Raw genomic sequence first — 16,361 nt, forward strand, 5'->3', positions numbered from 1 at the left:
TGTTTGTTTTTTAATAACAATTGTTTTAATTTTCAAAACTAAATTAAGATCAATCTTTACAGCAATAATCAACTTGAATGATTTTTAATTAGCTTAAAAATGATCAACCAAACTTTTTAGTAAAACGTCATTAGCATATTGGAAATCTAACTGCAATGCAAATTTGATGCAGCAAAAATTTCTATGGCAACGTAAAAAAATGAGTTTTGTACTAATTTTCTCAGTATATTGCTATTGAGCACAGAAGATGATTAACTAGAAGTTAACTAAAAACTTGAATGTTTGTAGTTTTTTACTGTAAATAAAAACAACAAAGCTTTAGAATAAAAACAAGACTGTTATAAATTTTCAATACAGTACTTTTAATTTTAGAAGTTGTTATACATGTGTTAATCGAGGAAAGTTATTTGTAAATATTAATCTTTAACTGCTATACATTTCATAAACAAGTTATTTATAGTATTATAAAACAAGTTTATAGAGTTTTTAAGTAATTTTATAGACTATCAAGCTATGTAAGTTGATTCACAACTATACAAGTTTGTAACGTTTTAAAAGCTCATACATAAGTTTATAGTTTTTGAAAAGGAATAAAGTTTAAATTTAAAACAATGGCTGATTGAAAACAAACAAGTTTAAATAACTGAATGGTAGTTTATTAAAAATTTTTAATGAAAAATTTAACCGATTTTTTTTTAAATTATTTGTCAATTTAATGAAAAACTGTTTTAAGATTTAATTTTTTTGTTTTGTGTTTTATTTAAAAACCTAAGCAAGAAACATTTTTTTATCATTTTCATACTAAAATGTTATTAAACAAATAAAGTTGTTCGTCAGTTTTTACGAGAATTAATTTTATTTTTATTTGTTTTAAGAGTAATTATAATATTTATTAAAAACTTATTATTTTCTTTCAGAACCTGAATTAAAAGATGATACAATTGATCAATTAGGTGAGGTTTTTAATAAAACTGAAAAAAATATATTTCTATTTATTGTGAAAATTACACATATGAGAATTAAGTTACAACATTGATAACTAAACTCCTAAAAATATTGTATAAAATGAAACCATAGTTTTTTAGAAGCTGAAATTAAAAACTTTTCTTTTATTGAGCTTTCACAACATATAACAAACAAAGTTAAAAAAATCAATTTAGATAGCATGACTATAGAAAATAAATATTACTTATCACCAGTAAAACTGTATATTTTTCAGCGATCTTCAGAAAACTTTTCAACAACCCCTACTACATCGCCCTCTTGCTGTTCCTGGTCGCCCTGTTCTTCGTGGTGGTGCTGGTGTCTGTCCGGGTGTACCTCAGGGCGTACCGGAAGAGAATCTCGCAAACCGCACTGCAGAAATGGACTGTCGGCTGCAATGATATCGACGAAGTACGGAAATAACTTGCCATGTTTTGAAACATGATAAGATTAAATTTACTTTATTTGAGAGTTTTCAGTTTTTAAGCAGACTTTTTGTTTTGTGTGAACTCGTTGATATTTTTGTTTCTTGTGTGATTTATTATTATTTACGTTGAAACTTTTGCATGAGATATAAATTAGACTTAGTTCCTATTTTGTTTTTTACAATCAAACTGGAATGACTTTTAAACATTTTCTAACTTACTTGCTTTTGTTTTGACCAAAAACTCTAATGAAATCTGTAATGTCGGATAAGTCTATTAAAATTACCAAAATAAAAAGTCTTCTTTGTTATTTTATTTGAATTGCTAGTTTACAAGTTTTAAAACGATCAACTAAATATACCAATTTATAAAAGTGTTTAACTTTTGTTTGAAGCATTCGTTACATAAAATTTTGCATGAACTTTATTTTTCAAACTTTTCATAATTTAATTGAGATTTGCATGCTTATTATATGAATTATGTGTCTTTTTTTTTAATTTCTCAATCAATCTATAATGAGATAAGTCTAACAAAAATAAAATCTAAAAGTGTTTCTTATAAAACAACCTTAAAAAACTAGTTGAGAAATGTTTAACACAATGTAAACATTATTATTAAAGTAATAAAATTGAGCTGTTACTTGAATTAGAGGTTGTCTGAAACGAAAAATTAAATAAGCTTTAACTATTCTAGTTTAATATAAGTTTAACCTATTGATAAAGGTTTTAAAACGCCTTGATTGCAAACTATTTGTTTTTAGTTTCTATCAAATTATGTAATTTTTTCTTTCTCAATGGGAACCAAACTTTAAATGAGAATCAAAACACATTTACTGCAAGTTTAAAATAGTCTTTGTTTTAGATATATGACGAATTTTGATATCAACTGGGTTTTGTATTACTAATTGACTTTTTTGCAACACATAAAACTGACAAGTAGTTTGTTACCATTGAAGTTTATATTTATGGTCAACATTTAAATGGACAAAGTAAGAAATTTAATGATTATTTTATGTTGTTCCAAAACTTAATGAGTGAAAACGTAGATGCTTAAACATACGAAAAAAAGTATTCAAAGTCCTGTATCTTTTTTTAACTAAATTAATTTTCAAAACTGATTATGTAGGCATTAGCAATTTTTTTATTAGAGGTATTAGATTTATACTAAAAGTGTTTTGTACTTATAAATAAAACGTTAATCTTTTCTAAAAAATGTTTAATAATAACTAAAAAATGAAGTTTTAAGTTAAATTTACAAGTTGCATAAAAAGGTTTTAACCATAACCTTGCTAAAACAATTAGTTCAGCCAAAGTAGTTTTTTTTTATCTTTGAATAACAAAGCAATATTTGTTTTAAGATAAAATAACAATCAAATAATATTCTTAAATTTTTCCGTAGTCAGTTAAGCTATAGTTTACTTAAAATCAACTGGTTAAGTAAAGTAATTATTATGAAGTTATATGTAGATAAGTTATATGTAGATAAGGTATACTAGAGGTAAATGTTAGATTTTCAGTTATTTAATTTTGAGTTTTTCTGGAGATTTTTTAAAACTTGGTAATAAAAAATCTAAAAAATGATGCCTTAAAATAAAATACAAGTTACCCACAAAAGTTCTAATAAAACTGCATTTTAGCCCTAAAAGTATTAAAACGTATTTAAATAATAAAAACTATAACTTTAAGTTGAAATAAATGTTTAAATTAAATTTTTACTATTTTAATTTCATCTCTAATAAGATTTTAGTGTACTTGTATGTAGTATAGTGTTAGTTTTATTTTCAAAGTCTTAGTTTACATTTAAGACTCAGAACTTTGTACTGTCAAAACAGAAAAACATAAGTTACTAAAATGTAGATACAGCAGCAAATCTTAACAAATGAGACTAATCTTTACATTTTAAACTTCAACTTTTAACCCCTACTACGATAAAAAAAAAGTTTATCGTTCAAGTTGTTGCATGTTTTTAAATAGGTATCTAAAGTTTAAAAATAAGACTATGGAGATTGATATCAGTTCATCAAGTTTGAACTAAACTGTGTTTTAAGTATCATATAAGTCATGGCAAAATTTATACTCTGAGCATGTGATGTTAAGTAACGTAAGGAAAAATTATTGTAAACTGGAAGTAAACTTTATTTTGTGTAATTTAAATACTTAAAAACTATACCTTTAAGGTTTTTATAAAAAGCTTAGCGTCTAAAACTTTTTTTTTTTGTTACAACTATCTTAAACACTTTAACTGAATAAAACAAGTAAGTTATTTACTTGTATTTTTCCATTTTTATTTACTCAACTGATACTAACTTTTTTATATTAACAGCTCGCGTACATAACTCTGGAGGAAAATTACAGCATGATAAAGAAACTGTTCATGTCAGATTGCTAGTAAGTTTCATTTTTAAAATATTTTAAATTAAATGTTCAAGATACTTTATCAAAATACTTACACTAAATCTAAATAAAGACATTTCAGTTATTAGTTGAAAAACTTTAAATTTTTAAATAATCTATTATACATATCGGAAAGTCCATACATTTCTAGATTAATGTTTTGTTAGATTTGAAATGTCTTAAAAATATTTATTTTTCTATACATTAATTATTATTGGTTTGAATTCGTTGTACAACTAACTAAAAGTTAAAATTTTTACAAAACGTCTTTAGACCATAAATAAATTAGTTTTATAGTAAAATTTAGCTATTCGTCATTAATTTATTTCCTATATAATATAAAATAACATAAAAGCGTGATTAACACATATTTTCATTTAGCTTTAAAAGCATTTGTCAACTCAAGTTAAATTTATGATTTACCAGCTAGACTCATAAATGTTCAAAAAATTATTTTTTTTTAGTTATGCTCTAGGAATAACAATTAGCTTTTAGTTTTAATAGTACAAACTACAAAAGTTATTAATTTATCTAAATGAAAGTTTATTTACAAAGTTATAAAATATAGCACAGATAGTAGCTCTATAACTTAAGTTAGATAAAAATCAGGTCATATAGTTAAAAACATAAACTTTTTTTTCATTGAACAACAATTACAGTATGACATGTTGAACAGCTTTATTATTTTTTTAGTTGTCTCTTTTTTTACAACATTTATTTAAAATGTTGTCTATATGTTATTAAGACAGCACGTACAAAAATATAATAGTTCTAAAGTTTTTTTGATATAATGAAAAGCTTTTTGTAAGTAACTTTACACAAACTTTTTTTTTTAAACATTATAACTAAAACTAGTGTTGTAAACTCGATAAATTAAGCATATAAAAAGCTTTGATAGTTTTCATTATATTACAAACTTAAGTATTTTGAAAACAGAAAAAAATACTTTCAACTAATAAAAGGTTAATCATAAAACTCATAAAATGAAAACTTCTAAACATTAGTTTCAAAGAGTGGAATTTTTTTTTTTTTGATTGTTTTGTTTACTCGAGACTTTGTAAACTTAGCTAGTTTTACACATCGATTGATACATCTACTGCTTGTACTCCTTCAACAACTGTCCTGCTATGACCAACCTCTGAATTTCTGAGGTTCCCTCGTAAATCTCAGTGATCCTGGCATCTCTGTAGTGCCTTTCTGCCGGCATATCACTCACAAACCCCATTCCTCCTAGTACCTGTATTATTTTATTTTTAATAGTTGCTTAGCTTTGGCCATATTTTAAATTATCATAAAACCCATTATAATTGCAAAAATAGGCTAAAACAAACAAAATATTCTAACTATTAAAAAACATAAAAAAAAATAACAAAAATGTGCTAAAAAACCCAAAAACTATGACAGCTTAAGCTTGTCATCGTAATTTACCTCTAAACTATAAACACATATTGTTCACCTGATTGGCTAAGTGGCTGCAATAACTAAGCAAACTCCTTGAAAAATGATTATTTCTATTTTGAGCTAGTATGACTAAGCTAATAAACTATTCATTAATTAAGTTACTGAATAAAAAACAACAAAATAGCCCTTCTAATGCCTAGTAGCATTAAAAGGTGGCAGTTTCACTCATACTTAGTGAAACCCCCTAACATAAAACCCACCTGAATGGCCTGATGGCTGCAGTAGGTTGCTGTTTCTGATGCCACCAACTTCGCCATGGCCGCCTCCTTGGTGATGTTCATTCCGAGGTCCTTCATCCTGGCCGCCCTCCATATTAATAACCTGGAAGCTTCGATCCTGGAAGCCATGTCGGCCAGTTTGAACTGAATTGATTGGAACTTGCCGATGGGTCGGCCGAACGCCTTCCTGTCCTCGCTGTGTTGGATTAATTAATAATTTATGATAAGTATATTTAAACTTTTAATCAACTTGCGTAGATCAGCCAAAACACTAATTTAAGTTCAAAACAAAATAGAAGAAATACTAATGCTAAATAGAGGAAATGATAAAAATACTTATAGGAAGTGTATGTAATTTTATGTGTTGTCGAGATTATTTTTTATCAGCCCAGACTTTGGTGTTTTCGTAAGCCTTATCAACAAACAAATAAGTGAAAACAAATTTTTACAAGGTCAACAACGTTTTGAGCAAACTTATTAGCAGCAATAGCACACTAATAGCATAAACAACAAGACCTATACTGAATCGCGCAGTCAAGTGATGCTTGGGCGATTCCCAGCGCCTGACCCGCAACCCCAATCCTTCCCGCGTCCAACGTCTCCATGGCAATCTTGAATCCGAACCCGGGCTGACCCAATAAATTCCCCTTGGGTATTTTGCAGTCCTCGAAGATCAGGTACGCGGTTGAGCTGCCTCTAATACCAAGTTTATCTTCCTTCTTGCCTAGAGTAGTCATTAAAATAATTATTTGTTCACAATTGACACTAAAAATGAGCTCTGTGCATACTAGGTAATTTTGAAAACCTATTTTTTTCTAAGTCTTATTATTTTGTAATTAATAATATTAGTTGTTGTTGTTAACTCACAATGTGTTAAAACTTATTTGGAAAAATTAAATGCTATTTAAAATCAGACTACATATCATATTTAGCGTAACAAAATACAGCTTTGTACTATACATAAAAAAATCTTAACTTAGGAGCAAACATTCTTACAAGAAACATTCACCTAAAACAAGTTCTTCCGTGATAAATAAAATAAAAACGAAATAAGATAAAACACTTATCTATGTAATAGTGTACGAGTACTTATCAAAACACACAAATACAAGCATTTATACAACTACTCACCCAGGGTGAGCCCCTCGGTGGGAAAGGGCACGATGAACGCGCTTATTCCCTTGTGCTTCATTGACCTGTCAGTTGTGGCGAACACCACTGATGCTGACGCCTCGTAGCTGTTGGTTATCCACGCCTTGGTGCCGTTCAGCACCCAGTGGTCACCACAGTCGGTTGCAGTGGTCGATGCAGCACCCGCGTCACTCCCGTTACCTGGTTCCGACAACCCGAAACAACCCACTTTGTCTCCTGTGGCAGATATTTTCTGAAGTTGTTTGCATAGTTTTAAACTTTAGAGGTATTTAAAACACAAAAATTTCAAATTTATACTCCAGCACTTTTTAGTTGACTCAAAACAATTTTGCGTGGTTATTGTTGTTTTAACTAGTAACTAGTTTTGATTTTTTCTCTATTCCGAATTTAGTTCTTCAGATAATGTTCGCTTAATTTAAAATTACCCACCTTATCACCTGTGAGTAGAAAACTTGATTTATTTAGGTTGGTAGTAATTGGTCAGTAGCTTTTAAACGCAGAAAACATTGTTCAAACGAATCAACACTTTGCAATTGGGTTTTACAATGAGGCTTTAAAGCATAAGAATACTGGAAAGTACCACAATTATACCCGGAAAAACTTTGTCAACTTGTTTTTGTTGTAAACATTACGGTTTATTCAACTGGACGCATATCACTTCATATGATAAGTTTGTATGAAATAGTTTAGAACACTTTAAAAGTTTTGGAAACATATTAGTTTATTATGTTGATTATTTAGTAGAACTTTTTTGGCTTCAAGACACGTTCATCTTTATAATTATTAATGTTATACTTAAAAATAATAAATCTAATAAATAAGTTAGTAATACTTAACTACTACTTTACTTATAACTACTTTGTTCTTTAAATTTAAGTTACTCAGTATAAAACATGCGTTACTGACCTTGAAAAAAACACGAATAAATAAATGGTTATTGCAATAAGGCTAACGGTCTATGCTTATGTTTGTTTTAACTAAATAAGTAAAAAAAGTATTTTTATTTAGTTGAGTTTATACTCAAGTTTATGTCTAACTAAGTCAAACAAACATTGATATTTGTAATTGCGTTCGAACTATTTTAGTTGTCGTTATTAATTTTTTTTTTTTGCTTTTAGTTGCACAATTTTTTTTCTGAAAGTAGAACTTAATCTTATTTTGTCAAAGCTAAAGCACATGAAAAAATGTTCAATTTCAAACAAATCTAATATTATATAATACAACGTTTAATATCTGCAAACAATTGAGGTTAAACTTCAAGCCAATATTTAAACAAATATTTACCAAAATGAAAAGCGCTTTTGTTTAACTACAAACTTGAACGTTTGCCGACAAAATTTACCGAAAACAATACAATTTTTTAATTATTACAACAAATTAAGAGCTTATCAAAATCTTTTAACCAAGTTTAAGTATTTTACATAACTTACAAAAAAAATTAGTTCTTTTTTTATTTAAAAATATCTAACAAATAATAAAAAAACTAGTATGTGTTTTAAAAGTTGATCTTTTATATTTGCATAGAAAAATTTAAACTGTTTTGAAAAAAACTTTCTTAATTAATTCACGTTAATTCAACAGTCATATGTCTATAGAACATTTACATAATCACCAATTTTAAAAACAACTTTTAACCTGTTCTACAACATTTCAGTACGAATTGCTCTAAAAAATACATAACAATTACAAAGTTTACTATTATTACGTCATAACTTTAACATTGGGTCACATTTTATTTCTTAAAATTCCTAATTACAACAGCATTTTTTAAAAATTCTCAAGTATTATTTTTTCTCAAGTTTATATAAACAAACTCAAATACTTATGCAACCACCTTAAACTAACTTTTTTTAAACAAACATCAAATCCGCAAAAGCACAAAACAGTTTTTTTTTAATCTCTTCTATGACGTCATACCTGTAACAAAGGGCCTGACGTACTTCTCGGCCTGCTCGTCGTTGGCGTATTTCTCCAGCGGGGCCAGGTACAGCGAGTTGTGGGCGCTCACGATCACCCCCGCCGTGGCGCAGCCCCTGCTCACCTCCTCCATGACGATCGCGTACGCCATGTAGTCCATCCCCGCCCCTCCGAGCTCTGGGTTCACGTTCAGCCCCATCAGTCCCAGGTCGCCCATCTTCTTGACGGTTTCCATGGGGAACCGGCACTCCTTGTCGACCGTCCACGCGTTGGGGGTGAGCTCCTTGGCGGCGAAGTCGGCGCAGGTCTGCCTCAGCAGCTGCTCCTCCTCCTTCAACGAGTGGTTGTCGGGGAGGAGGAGGGTGGAGGCCGGGCGGGAAAGCTGCTGACTCGGCAGTTTCGTTCGGAGGAAGTTGCGGGAGTTGTTGTTGAGATGTCGGAGAGCAGATTTCATTTTATTCAAATATTTACGCCTGTTTAAGAATAGTTAAATATAAAAACAAAAGAAAACTTTATCTGTTTATACTTACATTTAAAATATGACTTTTTTTTATTGTGAAATTTATACTTCTTAAACAAAGCTAAGTAAAAAGACAGCTTGAAGAACGAATACAACTTATTTTTTTTTAATAAATTTGATAAATCTTTTATTAAACTAAGCCTACAATCACGTGCTAAATTAATTAAGAAAATGCTCAGTTGCGAGATTGCTGTAGATTTCATTTGATCTAAATAGTCCTGACTTCAAAAAAATGTGTATAACAGTTTTAAGATGTTGATTAATATTTACGTTTTGATGATATATGCTTTAATCTTATCCTATTTAACAAAATATTTTGTTATGTATTTGAAGTACATACTGAAATTTATATAGTAAAGCTTGTACTTGAGTACAAGTTTGTAGAACATTTAATATCTAATTTTTTATAAAGAAAATGAGTTTAAATGAAAACTGAGTCTAAAATTTAAAGCTAAAAAGATAGTAGCTTAAATCGTTTTGCTATAAGTTTTAGGTTGAATTTATGATTTTTTCATTTCTATATCACTAATGATAATCAAAAGCTTTTTTACTCAAACTAACGAAAGAAACTTGCAAAATCTGTATGTAATAAGTTTGAAAAGAAAATTCACAAGAGAGTTTAATCGAAGAAAAAATATTGAGTAAACAAAAACTTGATCACAATTTGCTGTCGTTTTTAATTAAACAAACATTTGTAAACCATACAAATCGCTTTTATATTCACTGTACATATGTTTTGGTTTAATTAACTCGGGTTTTATTTCATCATTACATTTTTAAATAAACAAAATTTTATATTATTTAAACGAAGATTTATAAAACTTATTTTTTTAAGAATCACCATAAATGTGTGTTAATTCAATTCGTTTGGGTTTGAATTTAATTCAAAAAGCAAAAATGTAGTTAAATTCATACAACAATTACAACAAAAACTTTGTATTTTGCATAAAATTTTAACGAGCCATTGTACATATTTACACCAGATCATTGTCTTAAGCAGCAATTTATGTTTTACTACAAAACTGACTTTAATAACACTTATTTATTTAAATCTTATGTATAAGTAACTAGATTAATTGATAAAAATTAACTATTTATGTTTAAAAGCATTATACTTAGTTTTAGTTTAATATTTCAAAAGTAAATTGAGTAAGTATATTTTGCCACATCAAACTTTTCCGTTTTTTTTCCTGCTTTAGATTTGAATGTAGCATTATAAGTTCAACTAGTCTGTTTATTTTTATACCTAAAAGTTATGTAACATTTTGATATGTTTAGACTGTGCAATGAATAAAGTTCAAAGAAGTGAAATTCCTATGATTCACCAAAATTTTTATTACAAAAAGCTAACAAGTTATTTTTACTTAAAAGTTATTCTTTTTGTACATTTTCAAAGTAATTTTTTTTTAACAGTAATCTTAAACACAAAACACACCTAAATCTTTTCAGAATTTGTATACTTTGACATAAAAACTTTGTCGTTCTAAAGTTTACGAACTGTAACACACAACTTCAAAGTTATAAGTGTTTTTATTTAAACTAATTTTATTTTTAAATAAATGTATTTTAGAGCGTGTAAGCCAGTATTTAAAAGAATTAAAATAATTAAGAGAAATTTTCTACAGAATTGTAGATTTTTAACCTGTAAAGGAAATCATTCTTTATAACATAAGTATATTAAGCATTCAACTTCAGTCCAAATAAAAAATAATCAATTATTCGAATCTCAAAAAAAAGTATGCATACAAATATACTCGTTTTAAAAGTTTTAACATACTACAGTAACAATACATTTCATAACAACACTCATTTGTTTTACAGTTTAAATTGTAGCAAAGAAGAAAAAGACATTATTGGGAAAGGATTTTTCGGTACGGTTTACAAGCAAGAACTTTTGTACAACAACACAAAAACACCAGTTGCTGTGAAAACTATGAAAGGTTATTCTTTTTATTTGTCTAAAATAAAATAAGTTTGGAACTGTCCTGAATATTATTTTGCAACCCGAAAAATACTTATAGTACAACTTTAAGTACTTTAAAATGAAACAAAATACATAAAGTTTCTAAAATAATTAACATTTTTTTTAACTTTGATTTTTTTTAATTATAAAAAAGTTTACCTCTAGTTTCTTTTTAACATTAAGTTGTTTTTTTTATGTTAACTAAAATATTGACAACTAAATACCAATTTATAGTCAATCTTGAAGTTTGTTTTAGTCTAATTGTGAATACAATAATACTTTTACGAAGAAAGTTTGCTAATTCTGACATTACAGTAACCTCTCGCTTATTTACGCACATTGTGTCCACAGAAAAAGTGCGTAAAGATATGAGAGATCGTAAAGATACGAGATGTATCAAATATACTTACTATAATGGCTGTTTTTTCATATTACTTCTAGTTAAAAGCAGACTGGGGACTTTCCCACTTTTAATAATTTGTTAACTTTACTTATGATTATAAAAACAAAAGATAACACTATACATATACTAAAAAAAAAAGAAGAATTTAAATTTACATAAAATAATAAAACTTAGAGAAAAATTTTACTAACTTTAATAATAAGTAGATTTTATCTTTATCTTTATTTGTATGTGACTTATTTGTAACTTAACATTTATATACTATTCTACCTAGCAAATTCAATTTGTAATTAAGCATTTGTTTACAAATAAGAAATGGTGTGGTGTCTATTTTAAAACTTGTTTCTATAGCCTTTTATAAAATTATGCATTTGGTGCTGTAATGGATTTCTTCTTTTGAACAAAAATAAATATAATATAAGAAAAATGTTTAATAAAAATTGTTTATGTTACTACAACTTTTTTAATTTTACCTTTGCCCACATAAGGATAAAATTGTTTTGCATTGTATTAAAGATATATTGTGTTACAGAAGAACTTAAACTAAAAGACGTCAAATGAAAATTAGAGATATGTTTACTAAAAAAAAACAATTGAGATTTATGTTAAGTCTAAATTCTATATTTATTAAGTATCACTACTACTTTTTGCTAGGAAGTTTAATTAGATTTCTTTTTTAGATGTTTATTCATATATAGGGCAAGTGTGCTGTATTATTTCTTTGTGTTTTAAACTAATATTATTTCTTTCTACTTTCATTATTTAACACGGTCATATTTCTTTTAGAATTTTAATTTGATCTCTTACTGTTAACAAAATTTATTATATACTGAGGTATAACTAAATGTTTATCAATTAGTCAAGGAAAAAGTCTAAAGTTATAGAGAGGTGACTCAGCATTTAAAAACTTATTTAAATAACAAAATATACAATAAACCTAATTTGTGCAATAATAAAGAAAATTTAAATTTCTTATTTTTGAACTTTTTACAATTCTCAAATGCGTAACTAAACGAGAGTGCGTAACGTCACGAGTGCGTAAAGATGCGAGAGGTTACTGTATATTTAACTAAAATGCAAATTTTTAAGAATTTTTTTGCGTTTCAATTCAAAGTTGTAAGACCACCTAAACTTGATTTACGTTTTTTTGTGTATTTTAAATTATTTCATCGAACTCTCAATAAGCTATTTTATTGTTTATATATTTATTTTTCCAACAGACACTTACACGGCTCACGACTTCCGGTACTTCTTGGAAGAAGCTCTCTTATTGGTCAAGGCTTCAGGTCACGTGAACATTGTCAGCATTCTCGGAATTTGCCTTCCTGTGAGTATTTGTTAAACAAAATCAATCATAAAATGTTTAATTTATCGTTTTTTTTTTGAGTTTTTCTTTTTTAGTTTCTAGTAAAAACTCACAGTTTATTTTTTGATTTACAAAATTCTGTTTGCTGCTATTCGCATTTTATAAGTTTAAAACGTTGTAATATTTTATCATCGTCGTTGTCAGAATGTGTTCGCGGAATTTGCTTTCCTTTTAGTAATTTATCAAAAAAGTAGAGTTGTTTTTTTTTGGGTTGATCTTATTTAGATCAATTTTCAGATAGGAACTCGCAATCGTTTTGCGTTTAATTGATTGCAGCAACTTGCACTGTATTTATAAGCTTAACATATTGTATTTTTTTGGTTATCGTTATTGTCATCATACTTAGAATTTGCCTCACTGCCAGTTTAAATTATCAACATCTATTTTTTTGGTTTTTTGAGTAATTGTTTTTAGTTTTGATTCCTAGTAAGAACTTACATTCAAATTCTACTGATTGCATCAGTTTGCAAAGTTTGAGTTTGTTGCAACTCATCACAACAATTTGTTAAAAATTAGTCATGGAAAATTTGTATTGTTAGATTTTTGTTTTCTTCTTGAGAATTCTTTGTAAAGGCTTGTGGTTGTTTTTTTATTGCAGAAATTTGCATTTTGGTATTTCTTGTTATTATAAAGTACTATGTAGATTTTAACATTTTAACACTGAATTTTTTTTTTTAATATTCGGTTCATGTTTGTAAAAGAAGGTAAAACATAAAAATTTTTTCTTCATCACGTTAAATTTCTGCTTATTTAAACTAGCCATACTGCTTCTGTACGAGTTTTTTAAAGAGTGAAAAATATCTGATTGATTTTTTTCTTAATTATAAAACTTTTAAGCTTTAGATCAAACAACAAACTTGAAAAGGGTAGAATACTGCAATCATACTGTAGTACAAACTGAGCTTGTTTATAATAATAAAAACTAAAACTCAATTTGTCTCAATCTAAAACTAAAAGTAAATGTATTTCTACTTGTCAGCAAATTTATTTACTTCCAGTCACTGAAGAGCAACCGTCACAACGGCATGGGCTCACCCGCGCTGATCTTGGAGCTCGCCACGCACGGGAGTCTCAAGAACCACCTGAACAATATAAGTCACGTGACACAGGAGTGTAGGGCAACGTTTCTTTCGTACGTCAGGCAAATCTGCAGTGGAATGATTCACTTGGGTGACAAAAATGTTAGTAGATTATAAAAATAAAGTTTTAACGTTTTCGTTTCGATCAAAATAAAATTAAAGTTTTCAAAAAAAAAATTGTATTTTAATAAACAAGCTTGCGCAGTAAACATTTAAACATTTAAAACGAAGATTAAGTTTGTATAAGCAATTATTTTCATGTTTGCTTTTACAAACAACTTTTACATGATTTTTATGTACAATAAAAATATTTTTGTATTTTCATAAGCAATCAAACCAACTGTAAAAATAATAAACTTATTAATCCGTCCTTGTTTAATTAGTTAAACTATTTTTTTTCAACCAGATACTTCATCGAGACTTAGCAAGCCGTAATATTCTGCTGTTTGAAAACAACTTGGTGAAAATCACCGACTTTGGTCTCTCGAAAGACGTTTCATCCCATGGTTATTACAGAATTCTCAACAGATTGGTTAGTTTCTTTTTACTTCATTCTTTTTTTCATTAGTCATTTATTTAGCACTAAATTAGTTAGACAATTTGATTGCAATCAGTTTTATACAGCTCTTATATTTAAACTACAACTATTTGAAGTATGTACATATAAAAAAGAGTTAACAAGCTTAATTAATATATATTGTTTTAAATTTTGTTATAAAAAATTTGAAAAGACTAGATGAATGCAATTAATAGTGTTTCCTAGTTGGAATGATTTTACATAACTTCGAAAATTATAAAAGTAATAAAAACCTTCTAGATGTATTAATATATTTATATTAAAAACTTATTTAAAGTATTGCTAATTTAAATTTGTATTAAAAATCAACTCGTAAACTTAGGACAAGCCTGCAAAATGGACGTCTCCTGAATCACTGATGAACAACATTTATACGTCACAATCAGATGTGTTAGTGAGAATATTGAAATTAAATTTTTGTATAAAAGTTCTTACTATTAAAATTGTATAAGTTTATCTAGTACAAATTAACTTGTTTCAATCAAACCAGCCTTTCTAAAACTTAAATCTATCAGAGCAGTTTAAACGTGTTGTGTTAACAACGAACCAAATGTTTTATATTGCTCAGGAATGTTATTTTCTTCGGAAATATTTGTCATACTAGAATATATTTCAATTTAAGGTTAAACCATAGTTTTAAATTAAATTTAATACTGAAAAAAACAAATATTTTTTCTGAAGAACTTCAAATTTAACGGGTTTTATTACAACTACAAATTACAGTAAAACTTATTATGCACATAATGAAATTTTAAAGAGCACTATGTTAATATTATTAATCTTTTTTTATTATTGATATTAAAGAAATACTAATTTTTAAATTTAAAACTTGAGCAATAAGAATATCATAAATAAACATAAAAAAGGTTTACATTCTAGTATATTGTTTTTACAATTAGTAAAAAAGATGTTTTAAATTCAGATTAGGCCTCAAAGCTTTTTTTACTGATAACTGTATCAAACCTAATTATTGCTATAAATGTGGGACAAACTGTTCATGAGAGTTAAATATATATCTTTACTTTAATAAAATTTATACTTTGATTGTAATATGATTTTTTTACAGTTTAAACTTTCTAATTGTTTTATTTAACAGCTATAGCTCGAAAGTTTAAAATAGTTATTATTACTTATTAGCATATACTTAGAGCAAGGCAAATAAATTTAAATATCTTATTAGCAGGTTAAAACGGTTTTGAATTATAAGACAGACCAAATGTATGCAGATGCAAAACTTTTTGAAACTTATGCAAATTTACTGAGTCGTTGGTTTAACGTTTTAAATGATTAATAATTTTTTTAGTTTCCTGTTCGTTACGTAACGAACTAAATTATTCAAATAAGAAATAAAAAAGTAAAGTTCAAAGTTTATGGTGTATATATGCATAAAACTCATATATACTTTTTTTGAATACACATGTCTAGTATTTAAAAAAAATCAGGAAATGGAGTTTTAAAATTTGATTTGATGATATTTGTTGATATAAATTTAAATCTTTTACTTTACTTGTATCATTAGCTTAATCTTTTTTTAATGTAATATTGAATAATAATATGCTTTTCTTATAAGTATGATATTAAATTTGAAACTCGGAGCTAAGTCTTATGATATAGTTAGCCAAATTGTGTTAACAACAGTAATGCAAAGGTTATACTTTTACGATATTGTTTTACAACTTTTGAAATATGTTCAAACAAAGTTAAGTAAGTATTAACTAATAGCAGCAACTTAAAAAGAAATTACCAAGATATCTTATTACACAGTTTGTAACTACTTTATGTATAAAAAAAAGTAGTTTTATTTGAGACTAATTGTTACGTATGCACTTAATTTTCCAATCCTAAAAGTTCTTAAACAACTTTGTAACGTTTGAGTCAAAAAGAAACTTAATTGCTTATTTAG

The 16,361-nt window shown here is 27.2% G+C and overlaps 1 protein-coding gene across 1 annotated transcript; it reads right to left on the reverse strand.

Moving 5' to 3' along the window:
• Positions 1–4,895: 4,895 nt before the first annotated feature.
• LOC145844947 (short-chain specific acyl-CoA dehydrogenase, mitochondrial-like) lies at positions 4,896–9,004 on the reverse strand. The gene is made up of 5 exons (XM_082952366.1): positions 8,551–9,004; positions 6,613–6,849; positions 5,998–6,205; positions 5,464–5,677; positions 4,896–5,039 (listed from the first exon to the last, which is right to left on the reverse strand). The coding sequence occupies exons 1-5, from the start codon at positions 9,002–9,004 to the stop codon at positions 4,896–4,898; spliced, it is 1,257 nt and encodes a 418-aa protein (XP_082808492.1).
• Between the last annotated feature and the right edge of the window lie 7,357 nt (positions 9,005–16,361).

This window comes from Thalia democratica, chromosome 9 (genome assembly GCF_965202585.1).
Source record: "Thalia democratica chromosome 9, ktThaDemo2.hap1.1, whole genome shotgun sequence".
Lineage (NCBI taxonomy): Eukaryota > Metazoa > Chordata > Thaliacea > Salpida > Salpidae > Thalia > Thalia democratica.

Excerpts from the sequence above, each read along its gene's own strand:
- LOC145844947 (XM_082952366.1), bottom strand. The coding sequence starts at position 9,004 with ATGAAATCTGCTCTCCGACATCTCAACAACAACTCCCGCAACTTCCTC. Across the intron at positions 5,678-5,997 it reads GACTGCGCGATTCAGTATAG|CGAGGACAGGAAGGCGTTCG; the intron begins GTCTTGTTGTTT and ends AATCCAACACAG. Across the intron at positions 5,040-5,463 it reads GCAGCCATCAGGCCATTCAG|GTACTAGGAGGAATGGGGTT; the intron begins GTGGGTTTTATG and ends AAAATAATACAG.